This window comes from Grammomys surdaster, unplaced genomic scaffold, assembly GCF_004785775.1.
Source record: "Grammomys surdaster isolate TR1022 unplaced genomic scaffold, NIH_TR_1.0 358, whole genome shotgun sequence".
In the NCBI taxonomy this organism is placed as follows: Eukaryota; Metazoa; Chordata; class Mammalia; order Rodentia; family Muridae; genus Grammomys; species Grammomys surdaster.
This window is the reverse complement of record NW_021604777.1, coordinates 1,021,121-1,049,024: the sequence shown is the minus strand read 5'-3', so window position 1 is coordinate 1,049,024 and position 27,904 is coordinate 1,021,121. Positions and strand designations below refer to the sequence as shown.

At 43.7% G+C, this 27,904-nt stretch overlaps 1 protein-coding gene across 1 annotated transcript; it reads right to left on the bottom strand.

Moving 5' to 3' along the window:
- Snap29 (synaptosome associated protein 29) lies at positions 1-27,729 on the bottom strand. The gene is made up of 5 exons (XM_028779633.1): positions 27,388-27,729; positions 14,586-14,782; positions 8,790-8,875; positions 3,732-3,836; positions 1-2,701 (listed from the first exon to the last, which is right to left on the bottom strand). The coding sequence occupies exons 1-5, from the start codon at positions 27,622-27,624 to the stop codon at positions 2,544-2,546; spliced, it is 783 nt and encodes a 260-aa protein (XP_028635466.1). The 5' UTR covers positions 27,625-27,729; the 3' UTR covers positions 1-2,543.
- Positions 27,730-27,904: the final 175 nt, after the last annotated feature.

Sequence of the window (27,904 nt, the reverse complement as noted above, 5' to 3'; positions counted from 1 at the left end):
TTCAAGCAAAGTAGAATGTTTTTACTAAAGTGATACGTTATACACTTAAAATTGTACATTTATAAGAAGAGAAAGGGAAATTAAGACGCTCCACTCTTGGTTTACTTGTTCCATGAATGAACTTCAGGCCTCTTCTACAGAATGAGAAAAACCAATTGAAGAGGTCACTCGAATGCTGCTGCCTTACATATCAGTAACTGTTAGTCTTCTCCAGAGGACAATGCAATGTTTTGGTAGTACACATAGCATATAGCTAACCTATGGTTACAAATGCCTTTCTGAAGGCAAGGTGTTTCAGTCTGTCTTGCAGACCTCATATGGCAAGGATATGTTCACTGGTCTGTGATACATAAAGTCCATTTCACTCGTACCCGCCACCTCTCCAACACTAACCCTTCCTAGGCCGGAGTACGGGAGTGAGTCTTTCCTCCCCTCCTTCCCAGCCCTATCCCACTCACCTGCCCCCACAGCCACTGATTCTCTTGAGACAAGCTCTCACCCTGAGCCTGGACTCATGGCCACCCTTCTGACTCGGCCTAAGTGCTGTGATGATCAGCCAGCAGATCTAGCTCTGGAGGTTCTCCTTTGTTATCTGTGCCGCTTTGTAAGGCAGCACCTGCTCCAGCCAGTCTCCAAGGGACAACTTCAGTGAACCAGAGAGTCTGAGGAACAGGACAAATGGATGAGGACCTCTAATGGTTTACAGGAAGACAGGTTTCACATTCATGGAGTTAAAAAAAGATTGGGAAAGGAGTGATTGACTTCATTAATTTAGCAAAACAAAGAAAGGTACACAGAATGTCCCTGTGCTTCAAGTCAGCTGATTCACACTAGGATGTCTGTGGAAGGCATTCTCAGGTGTAAATTTCTTGGGATTGAGGTATACTGATTAATTTTTACAAGGCTATGCCTGATGGTGAAAAAGAGGAACAGTTATTATAACACGTGAAAGGTTTTATAGAAAAAAAACAAAAGCAATTAGGAGTGGAAATACATCTGAATTAGTTTCTCTATATTGTTTGAGACAGGTCTTAGTATAGCGTCCTGGCTGGCCTGGAACTCAGAGGTCCACTTCAGTCAGAGCTTCAGATTTGGCCCTTTCTGCCTGTGGCTGCTGTATTTTCAGGAAGGTTGGTTATTTTGTGACCAGAGTGTGTACACAATGCTACAAGAACAGCAATAATCCTGTTACCCCATTTATTAATCCTCACACCAATGGTGGAGATCAACCCCAGGGTCCAAAAGAGAAGGGTAGATAACTGACCACTGAGCTGTATCCACAGCCCTGCTGTTTGCTTTGCTTTAAAATACTACAGATTCCAGATGCTAAAGGAAGAATCCCCAAATGGCACAAAAGCCATGTTTTAAGGCAAGAAGGCACTGGCATTTTAGATTTTGACATTTCTTACTAGTTAAAAAGCCTCCTTTACCTTCTTCAAAATACATGAGTTTGATTTTAAGATAGTCAGGTGTTCTGTGGCTTCAGTGACTTTACTGGCAGTACTAACACAAGGAAAACTTCTTTCAGGAATCAATTTCAATTAATGCTTCTAAATATTTTCTTTTGGAAACTGAAGGGAGTGGATACTAGCTAGCTAAGGTGTCTCCAGGCCTCTTGGTCCAGTCATCTAACAGACAGAAGGTTAGCATCATTTGTGGAGTCTAAGTCCTAAAACTAACTGGAGCACTTTGTAGAAATGGAGAATGCATAGGAGTCTGGGATGGATGAGAAGACTCCAGGCACCAAATAAACATGGCCTCTGGTTCTATTCCCAGAGGCTTAGTGTGAGGTTTTTATGCAATACTCCATGCACACAAACCAACCAACCAGTTGGCTTTGAGCCAGTGGAAAAAGTCCCCACCAGAGACGGGAGTGAGAACACGGGTGAAGAGGGGCGTGTTCATTCCTACACCTTCCCAGATGTCATATCTAACAGGTCTGCTCTGAGTCCTTCTGCTAAAGTGCAGGACAAGAACAGAAGATGAGGGTAGGGACAATGAAGGCAACACATTTCAGTTCTGTATGGAACATGGATCCTTTTCAGGAGAGAGCTACCATGTGCTCAGTGTGTGTGCAGGCATGTCCACAAGACTTGAATATAAAGATGTGGAAAGACTCTTCCTTCTGCCACAAACCCAGGGTCCCTTCACATCTGAATTCACAGTAAGGCCTCAGAGTGAGAAACATAACAAATGGGTAAATGAAAGACAGAAGTTACTGACGCTCTGCCCATGGCTTTGCAGGCACACATGAAATCAGAAATGGAGTACTTTTTCTCCTTCTAGCATATTAATCAAAGGCTCAAGGTGTCCACAATTACTCTGCTTGGACTAAAACATAGCAGACAGCTCACAGAACTTTAGAGGTGTTGGTCTTATCAAATGTGGAACACACATTTTCCCCCATTGAAACTAAAATTTCAAAGACCCACATTTGAAAACGTGTTACATTACATACTATGTAATAAGTGACATTCCATAAGAATTTAAGAGAGCCTTCTAAATCTTCTCATCAAGATGGAGCAGAGTTCCTCTCCATTTCTCTAGAGTTGCCGGACTTTTTTTTCTGTGCTTTTTATATTGACGTCTAACTTGTCCACTTTGGTTGTTAGTCGGTCAAGGATGTCGTCCTGTTCTTCAATTTCCGTCTGCATTCCCAAGGCTATGTCCTTCAGGCGGCCCAATCCCATAGACAGCTCATCTGTGAGAAGGAAATGATAGGCAGTCACAGTGCCTCTTGGGACATTTAGTGGCATCTGGATTACATCGTCCTGCCTAAGAAGCTGTGTGCCCCAGCTTGTAGCATATGTTTCTCACAATATACAGAAGTGAAAAGAAACATACTTACTATATGGTAATATGTGGATAATGTAGGTAGAGGCCACTGTGTATATCCTCCTTCCAGATAACCACTGTTAAGGGTTTGTTTTTTTAAGTATAGTCTTGATATATAGCTCTGGCTATAACTCACTGAGCCTTGAAGCCACAGAGACCTCCCTGCTTCTTCTGCTTGAGAAGACTACAGGGGTCTGCAGGGGTCACTGGTCCATCCGGCATTTTTCACCTGGGTGCTGGAGAACCAAGCACAGAGGCTTGCATATGCTAGGAAAGCACACTGACACTTAGTCATAACCCTAGGCTCTTTATAGTTTTTATTCCAAGACTGGAGCTCACAGATTTTCTAGGCTGGCCTTGAACTTGCAATCCTCCTGTCTTAGTCATCCAGGCAGCTGGGACTAAGCCTGGCATACTATGTTTCTTGAGGTCTTTGAAACCTGTGGCCTTGTGTTTCCTGGAAAATAAAAGTAAGGAGCCACCCATGCCTCATGAAACTTCTTGGGTTTGAGGACAGTAAGGACAGGAAAAGAAGGCAGAGATAAAGCAGCATGGTTGGTTCTGGGGACAGGCCTCAGTGGGTATGGGTACTTGCTGAGCAAGCATGAGGACCTGAGTTCAGATCCTTAGCGCCCATGCAAAAGCTGTGTGGCTTTATCCTAGATGCACTTAAGCCCCAGAGACGCCTAGGTCTGGTCTGGATTCACATAAGCAGTGGGGATGGCTTGGCTGGACTGAACACAGGAATGGAGGTGTGGACAGATTCCCGAGATGTGAGGCAGTGAGTTGGCTGGAGGGTGTGACATGCATCAAGGACGAAGTGAAGGGTCAATGCTGAGTGCTCATGCTGTGCTCAGCACAAACTGGCTGGAGGTTGCTGCAGCTCCCAAACTTACCTAGGTTGTTGTCAATCTTCTGGTGATAAGCTCGAAGGCTCGAGTTCTTTGGGTAAATCTCAGAACTCACAGTAGAGGTAGGTCCTTCAGGCACTGAGTCTAGTTCTGAGAAAACACCAGAGGGACAGTTAACTGAGTTGTTGCAGCTCCGTGAAATTGGTCCATTCTTTCTTTTCAGAAGTCCTAGGGATATATCTGTCCCCAGGGATCTGTCCTAGGGATCTGTCCCCAGGAACACCAGGCAAGGACTAAGGGGTGGGAGGAAGGTGATGAGAGGCTCTGCAGCTATGCAGAGGACAGGAGTAGGAGTGGGACAGGTTTACAGGCTGGAGATGACTGGTCTGAGTCCCAGCTGGCCCCCAACACTAACACATCAAGGACCCTCAACTTACAAGTCACTTGGTTAGATATGTAAAAAGATGTATATAACAGAGGAACTGTCAATGCAAAGCTGCAGGCTCACAGGCAAGCTCCAGGAGACAGGCTGTTTCATTATTTTAGTTTTTTTGATCCTGAGTATTGGAGCCAGGCCTTGTGCAAGCTAGGCAAGTACTCTTCTGTCGAGGTATCCCACAAATTCTTCTCTCTGTGTGTGTGTACATGTGTATGTGTGTACATGTGTGAACATGTGTGTATGTGTGGATATGTGTGTGTATGTGGGTGAATATGTGTTATGTTGCACAAGCTTACCTCAAACTCTGTGCTTAAGTTATTTCTGAAATAGCTGGGACTATAGGGATATGCTACACCTGGCAGAGCTGGCAGAGACAGGTTTAAAAATTACCATGTGTAGTGGTGCATGCCTGTAATCCTAGCACACAGAGCAAGATGAATTAGAGACCAGACTGGGCTAAACAGGACTCAATCTCAAAAGATAAAAAATAAAACGAACGAAAAGAAAATCATATCAAACCATACAAAACACACAAAAAAGCAAAGATCAACACTGATGTCTGGTGTGGTGGTTTGCAGCTGAAGTCCCAGTACTTGGAAGACTAAGGCAACAGGACCATGAATTCAAAGCCAGCCAGGGGTCTATAGTAAGACTGTCTCACAGGAAGCAAAGGAAATGGAGTTACTTCACACAATTGAGATTGAGTATTTTTTTTTTAAGATTTATTTGTTTATTTTATGTATTTGAGTACACTGTTGCTGTCTTCAGACACACCAGAAGAAGGCATCAGATCCCATCACAGATGGTTGTGAGCCACCATGTGGTTGCTGGGATTTGAACTCAGGACTTCTGAAAGAGCAGTCAGTGCTCTTAACCACTGAGCCATCTCTCCAGCCCTGGAAATTTATTTTTATGTTGCCATTTCACTTAAACAAGCAAAAAGGAAATACTAGGCAATGTATATTTGCCTAAGAAATATTCCTTAAAATTTCATTTCTAAACATATTCAGAAATATTCTTCCTCTCCCTCTTCTTTTAAGACAGGGTCATATGCAGCTCAGGATGGCCTTGAACTTGGTATGCATTTGAGAGTGGCCTTGAACTACTGATCCTTCTGCCTCTATCTCCCAAGCTGTGTGCTATCACCTCCCTCTCCCCCTTTCTGTCTCCGTCTCTCTCATTCTCTCTCTGTCTCTCTCTGTCTCTGTCTGTCTGTCTCTTTCTCTTTCTTTCTCTCAGACAGTTTCTCACAGTGTCGCAGTCTGGACTCAAACTCATGGCCATCCTCTTGCTTCAATCTCCCAAGTGGTAGGATTACATGTAAACCACCATCCCCAGTCACCAGTCTTTGGGGGAAACGTCCCTTTGTAAGTTTAGCATACAGTTGTCCCTGACTATCTGTGTGTGGTTTGTTCTAAGATCCTCCTGAGATGCTGAAAGCTGGGGATGCCCAAATTCCTTGTGTAGTAATACAGTCTCAATGTACCTCTCATATATGAAATCATTTCTGTATCACACAATATTTAATGCAGAGTAAGTGCTTTGTAAATGGTTGCTTTATTGTTTAGGAACTAATGGGAAGAATGAAAATCTTGTACAGTTTAGTGTGGCATTTGCCTCCTGCCTTGGCTACAGTGCTTGGATGCCACCATACTGGGCTAAAAATTTTTGTTTTGTTTTCTGAATATCTTACGTCATCAATTTGTTGAATTGAAAGACATGGGACTTGTGAAACAAAGGGTCTGACTGCATTTCCTCCTCCAGCACTAACTACTGAAGCCAATCTCTCTATAAAATGTCCATTTCCTTTTACTCTTTTAGCGTGTACCACACAATGAGAGCAGCCTCTAATGCTCTCCAGTTGTATCTGTGGATGCAGGATATTTTTCTACTTCTCCAGGGCATACCAGTGGAACGGCTTTCCTTGGGCCTTGTACATTTCAGTTTTCTCTTTCTCCCTTGGTTTGTGCCTTTCCAGGATAAACTCTGTTTACATCAGCCTGTCTTGACTTCTGACTCTTTCTTCATCAGGTCTCTCTGCCTTTGCCTCTGCCTCTGTCTCCGAGGCAAAGTTTCCCCATGTTTTCCTAGCTAAGTTTGGGACTCACTTTGCTGCCCATGTTAGACTCAAAGTTTCACCAACCCTTCTTCTATCTCCTGAGGGCCGGGACTGTAGGTGTGTCTGTCTTTTATTTGTTCATGTGTGGTGTATATGCACTTATGTGTGCAAGTGACCATGCACAATCACAGGGAAGTCAGGAGTGACCATGGACAATCACAGGGAAGTCAGGAGTGACCATGCACAATCACAGGGAAGTCAGAGAACACGGAAAGTCTTCCTCTGTTGCTCTCCATTGTGCTGGGTGGAAGGAAAATGGTCTCTATAGGTTCAGGTTTGGTTCCCAGTTGATGAAACTGTTTGAGAAGGATTAGGAGGTATGGCCTTTTCGAGGTATGTTGTGTGGCATGGGGTCTGAGGCTTCTAAAGTCTCCCACCATCACCAGTGCTCTCTCTGTCCCCTGCTTGTGTTCAAAATGTGAGCTCTTAACTGGTCCTGATGCCATTATGAACTCTAACCCTCTGGAGCTATAAACTCAATCAAACACTTTCTTTAAAAGTTGCCTTGGGAGCCGGGCAGCGGTGGCGCACGCCTTTAATCCAGCACTTGGGAGGCAGAGGCAGGTGGATTTCTGAGTTTGAGGCCAGCCTGGTCTACAGAGTGAGTTCCAGAGCAGCCAGGGCTATACAGAGAAACCCTGTCTCGAAAAAAAAAAAAAAAGTTGCCTTGGTTTTGGTATTTTACCACAGCAATGAAAAAGTTGCCTTAGTTTCTAAGACAGCATCTTGTAAAATCTGAAGCTCATTATTTTGGCTACACTAGCCAGCCAGCCAGTTGCTGGGATCCACTTGCCTCTGCCCTGCAATTCTGGGATTACAAGAACACAGAATGGCAGTTACATGAGGACTGGGGATTTTAGCTTTGTCTCCTTTGAGATATCTCGTGTATCTCATCTATTCATCCATCTATCTATCCATCTATCCATCTATCCATCTATCCATCCATCCATCCATCCATCCATCCATCCATCCATCCATCTATCTATCTATCTATCTATCTATCTATCTATCTATCTATCTATCTATCTATCGTCTGTCTTTTTGAGACAGGGTTTCTCTGTGTAGCCTTGGCTGTCCTAGAACTTACTCTGCAGACCAGGCTGGCTTTAAACTCTCAGAGATCCACCTGCTTATGCCTCTCAAGTGCTGGGATTAAAGGCATGAGCCACCACCACCCAGGAGTCTCATGTATCTCATTGGCCCTGAACTTTCTAGGTAATGGAAGATAGCCTTTAGCTATCTTGCTTCTATGCTCAGATATACCAACATGCCTGGTATTATGGCTGGTGTTAATGACAATTTACCACAAATTAGAACTACTTGATCCCCGAAGAACTATCCAAATTGCCTTAACTGATGTGGGAAGATCTCCCATGCAGCATCTTCTGGAAACCCAGATAAAATGGATTTGTCATGTTACTAGGCTGCTGATTGCCTCACTGACAAGGAAACCAGCATTTCCAAGCTTTCATTTTCAACTTGAGAGCAGGCTTTGCAGAACCTCCAGGATTCTGTCAGTAGACTGGGATGACTGAAGCCCAGCCTGTGGACCCAGTAAGCACTGGTGGTTGAGTCCTGGGAAGAGGTGTCTGTTGTAGAACCCCTCTCACTGCTGAGGCCTTTAGCCTCAAGGACTGAGTAAGTACAGGGTTCTCAGCTCTCAGTGTTACTATGCTACTGATACTATTGTATGCTAATTCATTATATTCGGATGCACTTCCTCTAGAGAACTCTGAGTAAAACCCTGGAATTTTTATTTGTTTGTTTGGTTTTCTAAGAGTCTGGTTATGTAATTTAGAATGACCCCAAACTAAAACTCATACTCTTCCTGCCTTAGCTTCCTAAGTGCTGGGACTATGAGCATGTGGTACCATGCCTAGCTTATTTTCCAACTGTGAAAGACCCACATATTGAAAATGGACTCAGCCTGGTACCTCAGAATAAGTTATGTACACAAGCATATTCTTTTGCCTTTAACATATTCATGAGCCCTGGGTAGAGGTAAACACCTCTAAGAGGCATTTTACTTAGAACAAGCACTGTTCCTACTACTTGGGTTTTTTTTTTTGGGGGGGGGGGGAGGAGGCTCCTTGTTTTGTTTGTTGAGGCAGAGTCTCATATATCCAAGGCTGCCCGCAAGCTCAACATGCAACAGAGGCTAGCCTTAAACACTGATTGTCCTGCTTCTATTTCACTAGTGCTGGGATTATAGTTGTGGTCTACCATGGCCAGCTTTACAGTTGGCTTTTTTTTTTACTGCTAGAATTTCTCAGAGCTACAACAGTAGAAGGTTCATGTTCAATGGGATACAGGTTCCCACTTCGTTACTCAGACTCCATGGGGCAGTGAGGTAGGGAAGAACCCCGCTGAAACACATACCTATGGTTCCCCAAGAACACTGTGTCCCTGATGTCACTGCTCAGCATGTGGGATGTTAGATATTGGAGCCTCTGCCCCTTATTGTAGAGAAGTGACCGTCCCCATACGGTGCTTCAGGTTAAACCCGAAGACCGATCCCCACAAGGATCCAGCCATCTTTAGTTACCTGCATCATGTAGCCTTCTGAGGTGAGGGTGGCTGTCTTGGTACTTGCTTTCCTGATCTTTACTTGTATTTATGGCTTCTTTCAATCTTAAAAAAAAAAAAAAAGAAAAAGAAAAAAAAAGAAACATCAGAGGAGAAACACCCATGACAGTGTCATTTCTGTGCCTGTGTGTGCACAGCAGTGTCACCTGTCTTCCCATGATCCTTTTGTGTTGGATAGCCAATGCTTTCTTTCCTTTGCTGGCCTCTCTGGAATATCCTGAGAATAGTGTAGGCCACACAGTGGGCTGAGGAAGACCTCACAAAGGACAAGGAGTAGAGCCAGGTGGATAAAAAGTGTATGAAATGACCAAGTGGGTATCCTTTGATGAAAGGATCAACAAATTACTCAAAACTGACCCACTATCTATTTTCCTTACCTTTTTTTTTTTAAGTAGTCCAATCTGGCCTCAGCCTCACCATGTAGCAGCTGCTGCTGCTGACTTTAAATTCCTGATCTTTCTGGCTCTACCTCCCAAGTGCTAGGGTTACAGGTTTGTACCTTATCTGGTCCTACATTTTAAAAATTGTGATTAAATATACATAACATAAAGCCCGTCACTTATTTATAGTCATAAACAATGTATGGCGTTTACATATGACCACCTGCCCTGAATGATAGGTAATATCAGTTTCGAAACTTAAGGTCTTTAAAAAAGAAAAACCAACCCAGAGCCTCAGGGCTGGAGAGACGGCTAAGCAGTTAAAAGCACTTGTTTCTCTTCCAGAAAATCCAAGTTCAGATCTAAGCACCCATGCTGGGACGCTTACAACCACTTGTAAGTAGCTCCATGGAGCTGACTTCTGTCTGACTTCTGTGAGTATCCACACACATGCAACAGACATACTCAATGAGGCACAGATTAAAACAAAACAGCTTAATAAAAATCACCCCCCAATACACATACAAGAAACAATTGAAACCCAGGGTTCTAGATAACCCAGGCTGGCCCTAAAACATCAACCCAGAGCTCACTGCTGTGACTGCACATGCACTGCCTTTGGCATGTAGGATCCAGCCCAGGTAGCATTTCCCTCCCTCTCTCTTTCTGTTGCTTTACTGATTGTTATTTTTGTGGGGCTGGTGAGAGGCCTCAGTGGTGAAGAGTTCATTTTATTCCTGTAGAGGACCTGAGTTCAGTTCCTAGTACCCACATGGTGCCTTAAAACCATCTATATCTACACTTCCAGGAGATCTGATGCCTTCTGACCTCTGCAGGCACCAGGGACGCACATGCTGCACATACACTCATGTAGGCAAACACGTATACACATAAAATAAATTTAAAAGAAAAATTTAAGATAGTGATTGTGTGTGTGTGTGTGTGTGTGTGTGTGTGTGTGTACACCACATAAGAACCCAGAAAAGGTCATTAGATTCTTTGTAACTGGAGTTACGGGTAGTTATGAACCATCACATGGATGCTGGAAGCTGCACTGAGCCACCTCTTTGGCTGCTCTTTTGTTGCTTTTTTTTTTTTTAATATTTATTTATTTTTATATATATGAGTATATGGTCACTGGGTCACTGTCTTCAGGCACAGCAGAAGAGGGCATCAGATCCTGTTACAGATGGTATGAGCCACCATGTAGTTGCTGGAAATTGAACTCAGGATCTCAGGAAGAGCAGTCAGTGCTCTTAACCGCTGAGCCATCTCTCCAGCCCTTTTGTTGCTATTTGAGACAGGCTGTCACTCTATAACCTAGGCTACCCTCTAGCTCACTATTCCAAGTGCTGGGATTATAAGTACGCACCACCACAAACTGGCTGGAAACTTACCTTTCAGTCTGATTAAGAATTTTATTTCTTGAAGCTAGGGGGATGGTACTGGGGAGATAGCTCAGTCTGTAGTGTGTTGCACAACTCTGAGGACCTGGGTTTGGATCCCCAGTGCCTACATAAAAAGGCAAGTGCACTGTTTCAGGTCTCTGTCAACCCAGCTCTGGGGACAGGATGGGGTATAAACAAGTAAAGATCCCTACAACTTACTGGCTAGCCAGCCTAGCCAACTGGTAAGCTCCAGGTTCAGCAGAAAAGCCTACCTCAAAAGACAAGGCATGAGGTTCGTGTTGAGGCCGGCTTCTTTTAACACAACTGCAGCCATTTTGTATTCCGTCTCCATTCTGTTCATAAGGTGAAATGGAGCTCAGGTTCTCTGAACCTGATTCCCACAAGTAATTACGCATAGCTGACACTGAACTTTTTTTTTTTTTGGTTTTTGGAGACAGGGTTTCTCTGTGTAGTCCTGGCTGTCCTGGAACTCACTCTGTAGACCAGGCTGGCCTCGAACTCTCGAACTCAGAAATCCACCTGTCTCTGCCTCCCAAGTGCTGGGACTAAAGGTGTGCGCCACCATTGCCCGGCTGACACTGAACTTTTGAACTTGGTTTTTCCTATAAAAAGCCTGACCTGAGGACAGACTGTTGCCACAATTAGGTTTTTCCTTCTTGTGGACCTGGATGTCTAGTATTATGATGTGTGTTCAAAAAACTATTCTTGCTTAACTGAGATTGGTGGATTTGTGGTTTGTGTGGTGACTCCCAGACTCCAACAGTTAGAAAGATGTCCTCGAAGTTAAAAGTATTTGTTGCTTTTGTAGAGGACCTGGCTTCTGTTCTCAGTACCTATATGGTAGGCAACCATCTTTAACTCCAGTTCTAAGGGACTTAGTATCTTCTGGCCTCATGGGTATCAGGTCTACACACTCACACACATGTAGACAAAAAAACCATACATATAAAATAAAAATACTTTTTTTTGTTGTTTTGTTTTTGAGATAGGTTTCCTCTGTGTAACCCGTGTAACCCTGGTTGTCCTGGAACTGATTCTGTAGACCAGGCTCACATTGAACTCAAGAGGTCCACCTACCTCTGTCTCCCGAGAGTTGGGATTAAAAGCATGCACCACCACTGCCCCACAAATAAAAGTCTTAAAAAACCCAGGAAGTAGAGAACTAACTGAGGCAGACACTTGATGTGGTACTCTGGCCTCCAAATGCATGTGCATGACAGCTACACACCAGCATGCACATGTAGTCACATGCATGTGCATGACACCTACACACCAGCATGAACACGTGGTCACATGCATGTGCACGACACCTACATGCCAGCATTCACACCTGTGGTCACATGGAAACATACACCCAAATATATTAATACTATATATATATTTTTAAAGACAGGATCTCTTAACCACTGAGCCCTACCCAGGACATGATCTCAGTATATGAGTCTGGCTGTCCTAGAACTCACTATGTAGAGCAGGCTGGCCTTGAACTCTGCCTCCCAAGTGTTGGGATTAAAGGCATATGCCACTATGTCCAAATAACTTTTTAAAAATATTTTTAGACTTTTATTTTTAGTTTATGCACATTTTGCCTATGTATATCTGTGTATAATGTGCATGCCTAGTGCTCTGAGAGGCGCTAGAACTGTAGTCACTAGTGGTTGTGAGCCACCATGACAATGCTGGGAATTCAACTGGCTCTGAAAGAGCAGCCAGTGCTCTTAACCACTGAGTTGTCATTCCATCCTCATATACATTAATAATTTTTTTAAAAAAATTTAATTTCTTAACAAGGCAATGAGGGTGGTAGCTGCACACACCTTTAATTCCAACACTTGGGAGGCGGAGGCAAGAGGAGAATCTCTGTGAGTCCCAGCCCAGTCTTGTCTACAGAGTTAGTTCCAGGACAGCCTGGGACACAGGAGAAACCCCACCTCTCCCTCAGGTGCTACATCTACTTCTACCACAAGAGGCTAAGTGACCTCAACATCAAGAACAGCTTTGGGAAGCGACACGCTTGCCAAAGGTCTAGAGCTGGCTTTTTAAATGATCTGAAGCTGCTCAGAAATTCTTCTGTGAAGAATACAGCTCTGCAGAGTTGTCAGCTCAGAGCAACTGAGAGCGGTGTGGACCCCCTGACAGATGTACTTGCTGCAATGGTCCCAGTAGCCCTTCCGCTGCCAGTGTTCTACTGTTAGAGGCTGACAGTGTGGAATGAGAAAACAGTAGCTTGTACTGGGGTCCTACCTGTGTGTCTTTTTCCCATGCCCAGTTTAAGTGGTGCTGGAGATTTAGGCCAGCACTTCCAGAATGCGAGGCAAACATTCTGCTAATGGAGCTACATCCATAACCCACATATCCACGGTTACTACTAAAACAGCATTTCAAGCTGTTTATGTGGAAGAGATCTAAGACCGTATTCTAAAATTTGGATCAGAAGTTCAAGATCATCTTCAGCTAAATGATGAGTTTAAGACCAGCCTTGGTTACTTGCAACTGTTTCTCAAAAATGGAACAAAGCAAGAGCCCGTGAGAGCCAGCTCAGCAGGTAAATGCTTGCTGTTAAATAGAAAAGCCTGAGCTCCATCTCTAGGACCCACATGGGAGGATAAGAAAATGGATTCTTGTAAGTGTTCTGCACATGGCTGTGCCTTGCATTTACCCTACCCCACAAACACACACAAAATTAACAAAACAAAACAAAGCAACCTAACACAAAAATGGCCTGAGGTATGAATAGCGGTCATGTGTTTTAACAATATCCAATTCTTTTGTCTTATACCTTTTTTTTAAAAAAAAAAAAAGATTATTTTATGTTTGCCTACATGTATGTATGTGTACCATGTGTGTGTCTGGTGCTCAGAGATCAGAAGAGGAGACTGAATTCCCTGAAACTGTGAGCCACCATGTGGGTGCTGGCAACTGGACCCTGGTCTTCTGTAAGAGCAACAAGTGCCCTTAGCTGCTGGGCCATCTCCCCAGTCCTGCTTTATAACTGAACATAAGGTTGTGAAGCCTGCTATGCCTTTTTGTATGATTTCACTGTATTTCTGCTCAAAAATTTTTTGAGGTAAACAATGTATAACTTTAAAGTATAAATTAATGGACAGATTACCTATAGAGAAGATGGAAAGGATATTTTTACATACTAATATATATTTGTGTAACATTATGCATGTATGATTTTTTTTTGTGTGTGGTGGGGATGGAATCTAGGACTTCACAGGCTAGGCAAGCCTTCTACTAATATACCACATTCCTAGCCTATATATGTACATGTTTGTATGCATGTACAATACATCGAATTACATTTATTTTGTGTGTGTAAATATGTGTGGAGATCAGAGAAAAGGCTGTTGGGAGTTTATTCTGTTCCCACCCAGGTCACCAGGCTTGGCAGTAAGCACATTTACCTGAGCAGCTATATCAGCAGCCCAGCCATACAGATTTCTTTGTTTTGTTGTGTTTTGTAAGACCAGTCTCATGGCTGGTGTTGATATCTAGGTCTTCCTGCCTTAGTTTCCTGAGTTGCTCTGATCTTAATTAAGTATGCACGGTGACATCTGGCTTATTAGTATTTTTTTTTTTTCCTAAAAAGAGGCTTTGCTTAATTGCCTGAGGTTGCCTTGAACTTGCTATCTACCTGCCTCAGTCTCTTCAACAGCTGAAGTTACACATAGACTCCACTATGACTGGCTTTTGGAATGACTTGATAAAGAAACAGTCTGTAAAAAGAGTCATATTTTTAGTGATTAAACTCTCTAAGACTAAAGTATTTTTCATAAATTAGATGAACAGCTGGGGAGTGATTTCTCTTTAGCAAGCCTGAAGATGAGTAGGTCTCTTCCCATGAGTAAGCACAGGGTTTCAGGATACCTTGATGGCACTGATGAGGTCTGAAAGCCTTGGCTTCTTCCACAGAGCCTGTCTCTACTGTTTTATGTATCCAGATGCAGATGTTCCACTCACCTGCTGTTGGGCTGAGAGACGATGCTGCCATTCTGCTCCAGTGGAGGCTCTACTGGTTTGGATTTGAAGTAGTTGATAAATCCTCCAAACACACTTTTAATGCTGTTGATATGTTTCTGGCTCATCTTCAAATCCTGATCCATCTTGTCTACCATCTTCTCTGTGTGTTCTAGGACTCCTCGCTGCCGGACCAGCTCCTGCAGAAGGCAAGAGACAGTAGCATCATGCCATTTCCCCTACTTCTAAAATCATAGTGTATTTAAGTCTGGAACTGGGAAGGTAGCTCCCCGGTAGAGTGCTTATGTGGTTTGCACAAAATCCTGGTTGGGTCCTCAGCACTCCATTTACCAGGCCTGGGCACACACACCTGTAACCCCACAATTTGAGAGGCAGAGGCAAGAGGATTAATTTAATGTTATACCTGGCTACATAGCGACTTTGAGGCAAGCCTGGATCAGGTGAGACCCAGTCTCAAAAAAATAGTCTAGATAGGAACGGTAGCCCATGTTTTTAGTCCCAGCACTTGAGGACTTTGGGGAAAGAGACAGGTGGGTTGCTGTGTCTTCTGGGCCAGACCAGTGCTTTGTCTGGTTTCCCATAGGGCTGCTGCTTCCAGTGTTTCTAGAATACTAGAATATTACAAAATAATGAAAATAATGGGCTTCCATGTATAACACTTCCTCCCTCCAGCTCCCCCAAACTTCTAGGCCAGTCGGGACTATATAGAGAGACCTTGCCTCAAAAAAAAAAAGTTTAAAATCATGTATTTATTATTCTGGCTGAGGGCTGGTGGTCACATGTGGAGATCAGAGGATGACTTGAGGGAGGTGATTTGTCTCCTTTTACCATGTAGGTGCTGAGGATCAAACTTAAGTTATTAGGGTTGACAGTATGAATTGATCCAGCCCACTGACCCCCTTCATGCCATTTCACATATACATTTGGTTTGTGCCCCTGCTCTCCTCTGTCCTTGCTGTACCGTTGCAGATCCTGACTCTGTATTCCTCCTTCCACTTATGTATCACATGGTCCCAGGATCTTCCCTATCTGTCTTAAAGCACCCCTCCCATCTTAGGGGCCTCTTTCAAGCTTCACAGACTCTACCCATACTTATTCTAACTTAAATAGACATAATTTACAGTTAGAAATTAGGATCCAAGTCTAGCATGGTGGCACATACCTTTAGCCCCAGGACTCAGGAAGCAGATGCAAGCAGATCTCTGTGAGTTCGAGGCCAGCCTGAGTCTGGTATACACAGTGAGTTCTAGGACATCCTGGACTACATAGAAAAACCCTGTCTCAAAACCAAAAACAAACAAAAAGGAAATCAGCCAAACAACTAAGCAAGAGCACAAGAGAGTGAGAGAATGGAAACCATGATTTGCATGTGAGATGTTTGTCTTTCTGAGCCTAGATTACAGTACTTAATGTAATATTTTCTAGTTTCATATATTTTGCTACAAATTTCATAATTTCTCTATGGTTGAATAAAACTTCACTATGTATATGTACCACATTTTCATGATTCATTTTATGTATATGAGTATTTTGCCTACATGTATGTGTGTGCACCACTTATGTGCGGCTGCCTATAGAGATCAGAGGAGGGCATTGGATCCCCTGGTACTAGAGTTATGGATGCCAATGAACCACTAAGTAGGCTGGGAACTGAACCTGGGTTCTCCACAAGAGCAACAAGTACTCTAAACTACTAAGCCATCTCTCCAGCCTCTACTTACCTATCTATAGACGTCTAGGCCAAATCCATGCCCTTGGTATTGTGGAAAGAACAGGAACAAACACAGAATCCTTTGAGTATACACCCAGGAGCACATAGCTAAACCACTATTTCTAGATTTTGTGAGGATTTCCACACTGACCCAATAATGGCTACACCAGTTATATTTTCACCACAGTGTTCCTTTCTCCTATATCTTTGCCAGCATTTGTTGTACTTTGTCTTCTTTCTTTCTTTTTGTTCTTTGAGACAGGGTTTCTCTGTGTAGGCCAGGCTGGCCTTGAATTTAAACTCATAGAGATCTACCTGCCTCTGCCTCGCAAGTACTGGGATTAAAGACATTAAATGTGTAGTGGTTTGAATAGCAATGTTCCCCATAGACTCATGTGTTTGAATGCTTCGTCCATAAGGGGAGTGGCACTATTAGGAGGTATGTCCTTGTTGGAAGAAATGTCTCACTGTAGGGGTGGGCTTTGAGGCTTCATATGCTCAAGCTACACCCAGTCTCCTTCTGCTGCCTGCAGATCAAGATGTAGAACTCTTGGTCCCTTCTCTAGCACCATGTCTGCCTGGATACTGCCATGTTTCTCATCACGCTGATAATAAACTAAACCTCTGAAACTGTAAACCAGCCCCAATTAAATGTTTTCCTCTATAAGCTCTGCCTTAGTCATGGTGTCTCTTCACAAGAATAAAACCCTAAGACAGCATGTGTCACCACAATCCAGTTTTGTTTTTTGTTTTTTGTTTTGAGATAGGATCTCACTATGTAGCCTTGGCTATCCTAGAAACAGGCTATGTAGGCCAGACTGGTCTCAAATTCAGAGATCCACCTGCTTCTGCCTCTTGGTGTTGGAATTAAAGGTATGCAATACAATGCCTGTCTAAGATGTTAGAACTTTTAAAATATTTAATATCCATCTGTATTTCTTCCTTTGAGAACCATCTGTGAAGTTTCTTGGCCCACTTATTGACTAGCAATGTGGTGGTCTGAATATGCTTGGCCCAGGGAGTGGTGGTCCCTTCACCAGCTGAGCCATCTTCCCAGTCTCCTGGTTGTGAGGTGGTCACTTTACCACTAAGCCTTACATTTCCCACTCAGAAAAGTCCCTTGTTCTTAGATGTATTCGATATATCTTCCTCTAGCAGTTCTAGCATTTTAGTATGAAATCAAGGTCTCTGACCCAGTTTGGATCATGAACAGAGTAAGAGATGAGGATCTAATTTCAGTCTTGGGCAAATTCAGTGTGGCCAGTATCACTTATTGTATAGGCTATTATCTAATGTATGCTTTTAATACCTTTGTAAAAATCAGATATCTAGTCTTTCCCTGACTGCACAATGCCTGGCAGGAGTTTGTCAGAGCTCTGGTAGCCTTCCACACAAAGCCTAGGAAGCTGAACGTCCTGAATGAGTGGGCACAGTCAAGCTGGTCAAACATAAAGAGCTTGCCCCCTGTGATGGTTTGAATATGCTTGGTCCAGGGAGTGGCACTATTTAGCAGGTGTAGCCCTGTTGGAGTAGGCATGTCACTGTGGGCATGCGCTTTAAGACCCTCATCCTAGCTGCCTGGAAGCAGTTTTCTACCTGCCTTTGGAACAGGAGGTGGAACTGTCAGCTTCTCCAGCCCCATGTCTGCTTGGACAGCCATGCTCTCACCTTGATGATAATGGACTGAACCTTTGAACCTGTAAGCCAGCCCCAGTTAAATGTTGTCCTTTATAAGAGTTGCCTTGGTTGTGGTGTCTGTTCACAGCAGTAATAAATACCCTGACTAAGATACTCCCTATGATGGGAACTGCTTCCACAACATAGGTCCAGGATCTCCATGGTGGTGCCAGGGTGTGGCCAGTGCATTTTCCTGCCCACTTTCTTTTTCAGTGTATAGAAGAAAGTTTATTTGGGCTTATGGTTCCAGCATGGTAAGAGTCCATCATGACAGGGAGATATAGCAGTAAGAGACAGGTATGATGGCAGAACAGGGACCTGAGGGCTCCTATCCTGAACCACAAGCAGGAAACAGAAAGTTGACATCTAAGTTTTAGTTTTTCTTTTTTCTTTTCTTTTCTTTTTTCTTTTTTTTTTTTTTTTTTGAGATAGAGTTCCTCTGTGTAGCCCTGGCCATCATGAAATTCTCAGATTGATCACAAACTCACAATGATACAGTTTTAAGAAGAGGAGAAATTTGGTTTCTCAGCAAGAAGAGTGGGCCATGTGGTAGTTCCAGTGCAGGAACCTTAACCAAAGAAACACAGCGGGCCTCAGCTCATTCCCCTATTGTCAAAAGAGAGGAAGGCAGAGAAAGACAGCTGCCTCCAACGAGCAATGGGCTCCACGGGAATTCTGGGTTCAATATTCCTAACATGACAGTGTAAAAACCTAAGAATTTGCTTATATAGTAATCAGAAGGAAATTTAATTATAGATAGTAAAATATTGAGACATTTGATTTTAAAAACTTAGATCAAGATCAAAAGCAGGAGATAGTGTGCCTAGCCGATCTCAAACAGTAGGAACTTAGGTCTTGAGAGTTATATAGAGAGCTTGGAAATAGGCTCCCACAGCATTAGTTTAGTTTGCTTTATTTGCTTTGAATTGTTTTAATTACCAAAATGGGTGTGATTTTGCTTTTTGTGGTTATATTATTATTCCTCTGGAAGAGAGGTCAAGGTCAAGGTTTTTCTGGTTACTGGCTCAAGGACATGCTATTTTGGGAGAAAGGCTTTATATTTGTGTTGACAGGAAAGGAGAATTGGCTCTAGACCCCTTCCAGAGTGAGATGGATCAGATATAACAGAGGGAAACTCCCTGAAGAATTGGAAAAATTCAAGAGAATCAAACAGGACAGGTAAAAGTTTCTTTGTGTTATCCTTCACATGGCATGAATGAAGACTTATAATTGGTTATTATTAAAATTAACTTATAAAAAGCCAGCTTTCTTTCAGATGCTCAAACAAGGAGCAGAATTTTACCCTTAATTAGTCTGTGCACCCTACATAATCCATGCAGATATCTTGATGGTACTTAAATCTTTTTTGAGATTTGTATATTACAGAGTGTACAGCTTTGGTGAGACACATCCTCAGAGATGCTAAGCTGACCTGCCTGGATTTCCTATGTCATGGATTCCAGGTCATCTTGACTCATTTACCCTTTCAGATGGATCCAGTCAGAACTTCAGTCAAGCCCTGAGCCTTCTGGCAAACAGAGATTGGATAACAGTTGCTGGGGTTGGCTTTTTAAATGCCTAACCAAATCTTCTAACTTTCCTACCCTTCCCTCCCCTTTAAATAATTTTTATCAACCACCCCTGTTCAGCCAGAAGTAGTTATGGTGAGTCGTCAATCCAATTCTCTGGTTTTGGGGGTCTGGTAATGTTTGTTTTTACAAATTATAGAAAAGTTGTCATTTAAGGGATAAATTGGGAATGGCCATAATTTTGAACAGGGAGAAAATAGATGAAATTGATTGTGTAAACATATCTTAATTGGTAGAAATCTTTATGATTGATACAAAGTTAAAGTTATAATTTCTTACCTTGGTACAAAATCTGTATCAAAATTTATTTTGATACAGATTTAAGATTTTCATTGGTATGAACTTCTTATATTGATACAAAATTTGGGATTAATATTGTTACTCTTAGCAGGGCAGTGGTGATGCATGCCTTTAATCCCAGCACTTGGGAGGCAGAGGCAGGCACAGCCCGGCTCCTGGCCAAATCTTGAAATTCTATTTCACATACTGGTGTCTTTCAGGGCCATATCAGTATCTGATTCCAGTGCATCCATACTTGATAGTTTAAAATCTCTAAGAAGGATGAACCTGTCAGATAACCTTCATACACACACCATCTTTTCTGTCCATAAGGCTCTCCATGGATATACTCACGGGTTTCGGTCCTTTGATTGATCTGGGCCACCACTCACTTAAAGCACTTCCTTAGAGAAGCCGTTCTTAAATCCCTCTGAAGGAGGGCATCTTTCCAGCAGCCCTCCTCTTTCAACATGCTTTGCTTCTCCTCACAGTATGTAAGCTTCATGAGGCAGAACTTACCTTGCTCACTGGTGAACTTCCAGTGTACCATTCAGCAGCCATCTGCTGCAAATCTGTCCAAAGTGATGTTCTCCAGCCACCAGGGCAGCCTGGATCATATGACTTTAGGGCAGATGTACAAGCTGCACATATGTATTCATTATACTGTTAATAACCTCCTTTATGCATGACAAACATATTTTAGTGCCTATTTAATTTTTAGGATAAAGTGCTAGGCACTTAACTTAGTACCTCATCATGCTAGATAAGTATTCTCCCATTGAGTTTATATTCTCAGGTGTTGAGTTCCTCTGTCAGGATTTGTGTACAACTGTTACAGCTGTGTTCCTGCCCTCAGCTTCCTTCCTATGAATCCTCTACCTATATTCCCTACCTCTGCCCTCTATTGCTTAGCAATTATATTAACTATGTAATGCTCCCCCTTCATACCTAAAAGCAAAATCCTCACCACTTTTTAAGCATATACTCTACAAGCCAGGTTGAGTGACTGTAATCACTCAGGCAAGAGAATCCCAAATCTGAGGCCAGCCTCGGCTACATAGTGAGCTCCTGTTTAAAGAACAAATAAACAAAACAACCATTCCCAATTATCTTAGTCAGGGTTTCTATTGTTGCAACAAAACACCATGACCAAGAAGCAAGTTGGAGAGGAAAGGGTTTATTCAGCTTATATTTCTACATCACTGTTCATCACCAAAAGCAAGTCAGGACAGGAACTCAAACAGGGCAGGAACCTGGAGGCAGGAGCTGATGCAGAGGCCACTGAAGAGTGCTACTTACTGGCTTTTGCCTCATGGCTTATTTATGGAACACACCAGGACCACCAGCCCAGGGACAGCACCACCCATAATGGGCTGGGCCTTCCTCCACTGATCAGTAATTGAGAAAATGCCTTACAGCTGGATCTCCTGGAGGCATTTCCTCAACTGAGGCTCCTTCCTCTCTGATGACTTTAGCTTGTGTCATGTTGACATAAAACCAGCCAGCACACCAACCTATTACATATTCTGGAAATCTGAGTGAAGGGTGTGAAAATATACAGTCAGCCCTCCATATCTGAGTACTTAACCAGCTGTAAACAGAAGAGAGCAAGAGTCTGCAACAGGACACATACAGACTTTTTGTCATTATACTCTAAACATTGCAATATAGTAATTATGCACAGAATTTACATTTATTGTGTCCCCCACCTTGATATGGGGTCTTATGCAGTCCAGGCTGGCCTTGAAATTGCTATGTAGCCTAGGATAACCTTAAACTTCTGCTTCTCTTGGGTTATTTTTTGAGTGCTGGAATCAAACAAAGGTTTTGTGCATGCCAGGCAAGTATTCTACCAACTAAGCTGCACCCCTAGTCCTTCTCTAGGTATTATCAGTAATCTGGAGATAACCGGAAACATATGAGAAGGCCCGCAGACAGCAATCCGTGCTTGAGCACTTGGTTTGCACACACAAGGCCCTTAGTTCAATCCCTGGTACTGGACAGGTAAGGAGGAAGGAAGGTTTGAGCAGGATGTGTGTTTGATGGTAGTAGGAGGACCGAAGACTCTGTCCTGCTTGTGCCTTAAAAACAATAAACAAACAAATAGAAGTATCTGAGAGATGCTGTATGAGATGGAATAGTACGCCAGTTCATGTAAGGGACATACATGAGCACTCAGGGTGTTTGTACGAGTCTTGGAACCAACTTACAGCAACTACAGAAAACTATTGAAGTTCAAGTTAAATGTAGAGGTACCAAGTTAATTAATGTAAGGAGGGGCTTTAGTCCATTTAGAGGCTGTGGGACACTTAAACAAAATGTGCTACCTTTTCTATCAAAGGGTAAAATAAGAGGAATCTCCATTTGAAACATTGTAGCCACCAGTCAGCTCTTCTTGAAGTCAATATGTACGTGCTCAAGGTTGCAGCCTGCTCTTAGAAGTTGTACTTTGTTCACTAGGTATGCCATTTTGAGTTAGCCAGCTGCCTAAGAGCGTGGGACCAAGCTCTGAGCACACAGACTGAGGCGCAGGACCCCTTTGCTTTAGGAATAAAAACCTTGCAGGACCACTCTGAGGTGGACTTGCCTGCTTGACTTGGTATGGCTACACACCCTTCTGCAAAAGTAAATCCTTTTGTCTTGATGAAATACCTTGGATTGTGCAGTAATTTTCTTGGGCCCACAGACCCATTTGTAACATGGCGTTAACATTTTTAACTCAATGTGTAACCTGGGTTTCTGTTTAGTGGGTGAAATTCAGAAATGGAGTGTATAGAGATATAATACATAGGCAAAATACTGGTTTGAATTTATCTTTAAACTCTATTTACTTTATCTCCAGCCCTAGGCATTTTTTGAGACAGGATCTCACTATGCAGCTCTGGCTGGTCTAGAACTTGCTATTTAGCCTATACTAGCTTTGAACTCATAGAGATCCATCTGCCTCTGCTGAGACTGAAGGCATGTACCATCATCCCTAACTTAAAAATTTTTAAGTCAAAAGAAAAAAAAATTTTGGACTGTGTCAAACAAACTTGCGAGAGCTAGTTTTCAGAAGAAAAAGGATAAAGAAAAATTTATCTTCAGAGTCTCCAAGCATATCATCCTCACAGGCTGTTGTGGAAGAAGCCAGAGCAATGCATTTTGGGTAAATGATTTCTGTGACATACATGTGCTATTTCTGTCCCCCGCCTCCTTTTCTTCTCTTTATCAGTGCTGCTCTGCAGTATTGCAGTTCAAGCTCAGGGCTGATGCATGAGAGCTGAGCGCTCTACTGCCTGGGTACATCCACAGCCCTGGATGCCTATACAGGACACCACATGAGGCTGGAGGCTAAAGTGGGATTCTGAAAGTTTCTATACTCTAGAATCTGTTCACTGGAGAACACGAGACCAGCAAAGCAAAAGCTTCCTTGGCTAAAATCCTCTCCTAAGAGGGACAGGAAATGACTGTGCTTCTGACCTCTGGACAGCCAAGGAGGAAAGGGGGTGTGTCAGGGAACGTGACAGAAGAGAACTGATAGTGCTTCCTCAGTCTTTCCTGTGAGGACAGACTGGCCAAGACTCTGTACCCCAGCCATTCTGAAGGCAGACCTCAAGTGCTCTGGGTTTGGAGGTGTGCTCCGATAGCTCAGAAGTGGGCTGTGTTGACCATTTCATCTGCATCTGTAAGAATGAGGCCCAGGGTGGGTGTGAGCAGTGGAAACTCCTGGGTGGGGAATGTGGCTCAGCTCGTACGGGTATTTGCCTGATATTGGCTTACGTGATGTTGGGATCTTAATCCTAGCTCTCTGTAAAAAAAAAAAAAAAAAAAAAAGGTGGGGGGAGTGGGACATGTCTGTAATCTTAGCTCCTGGGAGGAGAAGGCAGAGAGTCAGGAGTTCAGGGTCACCCTCATATACAGAGAGTCTGAGCTACATGAGACCCTGTCTCAAAAAAAGAACAAGAAAACACAAAATGCCCTCCATAAGAAGAATGGACGGGCCAATTGACTATTTGTGAGAAGATTACAGGTAATCTCCCCAACTTCTTCAAGCCCCAAGTGTTTTCTAAATTTAAACAGGAAAAAGACGAGAAAGGATATGCTTAGGTTGCTAAGGAACCACAGAGAAAGTTCCTCAACTCCTCTTTTCTGTGCAATACTCCTCAGAGCAAAGGGAAGGGGAAACCAGGGAAACAATGACCATGCAAGGGCTCAGACTTCCTGAAGCGAGGTAACGCTCACATAGACAGGTTCTGCTCTGGGGGCACTGTGAGGAGTCAGGGAATCAAAGGGTTCTTGCTGCCTGAGCATGGGACAGTTGGTGGGACTTTCTCCAAGACACTCAGGAGAGCCCACTCTCTGCCAAGCATTCTTCTAGTGCCAGGGGACTACCCAAGCCCAAAGCCCACCCTGAAGGCTCATACAGTCCACATAGGGTAAGAGCAAGTCTAATCTGCTTTTCTAACTTGCTAACAACGCTGTGGTGCTGAAAACTTAGGCAGATCCATTCTTGCTTCGTTGAGCTTAGTTTCATGGGAAACACAATAAAAAGATTATTACACATAGAGAACCCTGAACAAGGGTTCCTGGCCTGGTTTAAGGAGTAGAACAGGGAGTCCCAAGGGTGGGTGGGGTAAATGCCTGAGTTGAAGAGAGCAGCTAGTGTAGGCAGCTGGAGTAACTGAGGGAAGTGGAACTGTGTGGTGAGCATAGAAGGGTGTGGGTAGGACCCATGAGACCCAGCAGGAAACACCTAGCAAATGATGTGGAGCCCCCCAGATCACAACTACAATCTATAGCTGAGGCATCCTGTAACATCAGGTAGGCCTCATAGTGAGTTTGAAATTAAACTTAGCTATTAACTGATAAGTACATGGAGATCTGGGGTCAGAGCACTAAATCCAGAACTCTGAAACTTATTATCCTAGACTGGGGATTAAGCAGGTGTGGTAACACAGGCATGGGATTCCAGCAATTCAGAGCCGAACTTAAGAGGATCAGCAAGTTGGATGAGAGCCTGGGCAAATTCTATTTCACAAAGGAAAAGAGAGGAAAAAAAAAAAAGGAAGAAAGAGAAATTTCTCATTATTTCTCTCAAGATAATATACATCCATACTAACAGATTTTAGCTTGGCTAGCCAAGGAAACATGGAGCTTGCTGGGTTCTGTGTGAGCCAGAGATTACCCTGACATGGAGTGGATTCAGAAACAGAAATTGGGTGTTATCAGTCACCATGAACACCTCTGGAGGAGTAGGTCTGGTTGGAAAGCCCTCACTGGGCATGGCTGCTCCCAATAGCTTTCTAGAAATCAAGAGGACATCTGTGGCAATGGATCTATTTACTCTAACTGGGGAAAACGTGAGGAACTTGCCTTGCCACTCCTCCGGTTATGAGGGATGCTGTCTGTCTCTCTGACCTCTCTGAACTGAATGCCCAGTGTGGCTTCAGTGACAGGCACTGGAAAGATGAGTAGGCCTCCGAGGAGCATGTGTTAGCCAAGGTAGCTAAGCACATTGTGTCAGTATTACCAAACACCAGTCTCTTTCCACTGTGTTGGTGCAACATCAGCTGAAACCCTCGTCTACTGTTTGTTGCTGGCTCTGCTGAACTGAGAAACCAGGCTCAATTAAAGATCACTGTAGTATGCTATACTGCTCCAGGAGGGGCAGAGTGTCCCAGGAAGGGGATGTTCATGTAGGAAGCAAATATAGTATTCATTATTAGGAGGTGCTGCACAAACAGAAGTCATCTATCTAATGGAATATAATATGGCCTGTCTCCCCCACCCCTAAACCACCCCTCATTGTATATAACTATGAAAGATCTTTCAATACTACTAAATAATATACAGGCCAATATGTAAAGAATATCTCGCCTTAAAGTTAAAAAGAATACAAGTGCTCGGTATGGTGGCTTGAACCTCAGCACTCCCAGGCTGAGTTTGAGGTCAGACTAGTCTACATAGAGTTGGAGGATAAACAGGATTACATAGTGATACTATTGAGAAAAAAAAAAATAGGTTCTCTTTTGGGGCTAGGGAGATGGCTCAGCAGGTCAGAGTGCTTTCTGTTCTTCAAGAGGACCTACCTGTTCACAGCCTGGCATTTACGTCTGATGAACACCTATGATCTCAGCACTCTGGAGGCTGAAGGAGGAGGATCTTGAGTTCAAGGCCAATCTAGATTACACTTGGCTGCACTATGAGAACTTATCATTTATCTCAATACAAAGTGACCTGTTCACCAAGACCCGCAGGACTCCAGTTGATCTGGACTGGAACATTACAAATCCAGTACACAGAAGCCCAACTTCCCAGAGGCAGACATACATCAGTAGTCAGGGAGACTACAACAGGGAATCAGGAGAAGGCAGAGCATACAAAACAGCGGCAATGCAGAAACAACAGAGATGACTATATGAGAAGATAAGCAGTACACCTCAGATCTGCCCAAGTCCATGGTCAGAGATGAAGACTGGTAGAGGAAGACAATATTTTGTTTCAACTTTTACATTTTAAAACTGTAAAATGCTTAAGACTATTCTTAGCTGATATATCAGTAATTTCTTCTGCCAAAACAGCTGTTTCACTAGTAGACTTAGGAGCAATCTGGAGTCTTTATTCTATGCTGGAGAAGATGGTACATGCCTGTAATCTCAGTATCATAAAGATTGAGACCCAAGAATTCTAAGTTCCAGACCAGCCTGGGCTTCACTGGTACTGTCCACCAAGCCAAAACTCCTCAAAAAGAAAAGGTCTGAAGCGGTTTCAGAAGACCAGCTCTGTTCCCAGCACCCACACTGGGAAGCTCCCATCTGTCAACTCCAGCTCCAAGGGATTCCCTGGTACCTTCTTCTGGCTTTAGGGGACACCCCCAAACGTGTGCATACTCAAATACAGGTAAATTAAAGACAAAGCAAAGTTCCTAATTGCTGAAATTTTCTATGGATGGAAAGAGCTGTCACAATAGCACATGATCTGTAAGAGTCTAGACTCAATTCAGGATCTGGTTTCCTGAGCAGGAGTCCAAGCAAAGGGATTTAAATAGTCCGACGAGGAAGGTGAACAGTGGTCAAGGATGTGGGAAGAACACAAGGCTCTCTTTGCATCAGTGCTTCAGACACCACCTGGTACCTGAAGCACACACCGCCTACACTTTAACTGGGTCACTAGAGAGGGACAGCCTGAAGCTTCTGCCCAACAAGTTATATATAAATGAAACAGACACTACTTCCTCAATACAGGCCTGCACTTTGGCATTTTTACTCTCAGTTCTGACCCTCAGATAGAACATTATTTGGAGCTTACCTTTTAACTAGACATAGGGGCAGGGCAGCGAGGGAGGAATCAACCATGCGGAATAACAGATAAAGAAACTTCCCGAGGTAAACATCAGGTGATCTTGAAACATAATTCTTTACACTACGTCCAAGAACTTATGGTAGGCAATTAGAAAAATCCCAAAGATCGTGAGGAAAACATTTACTCATCCTGTTTTTATAGTGCATTGATTGGCCGGTTTAGCTCAGTCCTACCCCAGGCTCACCTCGGAAGAGGCGACTCCGATCTTCTCGGATTCATACATGAGGGACAAGGACCTGCTTGTGCTGGCAGCAGTAGCCTCGGCCCTGCGCAACACCTCCTGTCTCAGGTACTGCTGCCTGTCAATGGGCGCGTCAGGGCCGTCCGGTAGGTCGCGGGCGTCCTTCCACGGCGCCGGCCGGGTGTCTTCGTCTTCTACGTCATCGTCGAAAGGATTATAGCTTTTAGGATAGCCAGACATGGTGCCGGCAACAGCCTGAACCTACGAAGCAAGAGAGGCAGCTGGGAGAGGAGTCGGTAGCCCAGCGCCGGCGGGCGGACACAATGTGGCCGCCGCGCGCACTACTTCCGCCAGCACTGTGCTAGAGCCCCGCCTCCAGAGCCAACCATTGCCGGGAACCGCAGAGGGGAACCAGGCCCCACCCAGTGCACGGGAGGGGGGGGGGAAAGGGGGAGGGGAGGGGGGGGAGGAGGAGGAGAAAGAGAAGAAGGAAAGAAGAAGGAAGAAGAAGAAGAAGAAG

Bases quoted from the DNA above. Each gene is read 5' to 3' on its own strand.
- Snap29 (XM_028779633.1), bottom strand. From the start codon at position 27,624: ATGTCTGGCTATCCTAAAAGCTATAATCCTTTCGACGATGACGTAGAA. The intron at 8,876-14,585 runs GTGAGTGGAACA...TTTTTTTTTAAG, and splicing joins GTCTCTCAGCCCAACAGCAG to ATTGAAAGAAGCCATAAATA. The intron at 2,702-3,731 runs GTAAGTTTGGGA...TCCTTCTCACAG, and splicing joins GAAGATTGACAACAACCTAG to ATGAGCTGTCTATGGGATTG.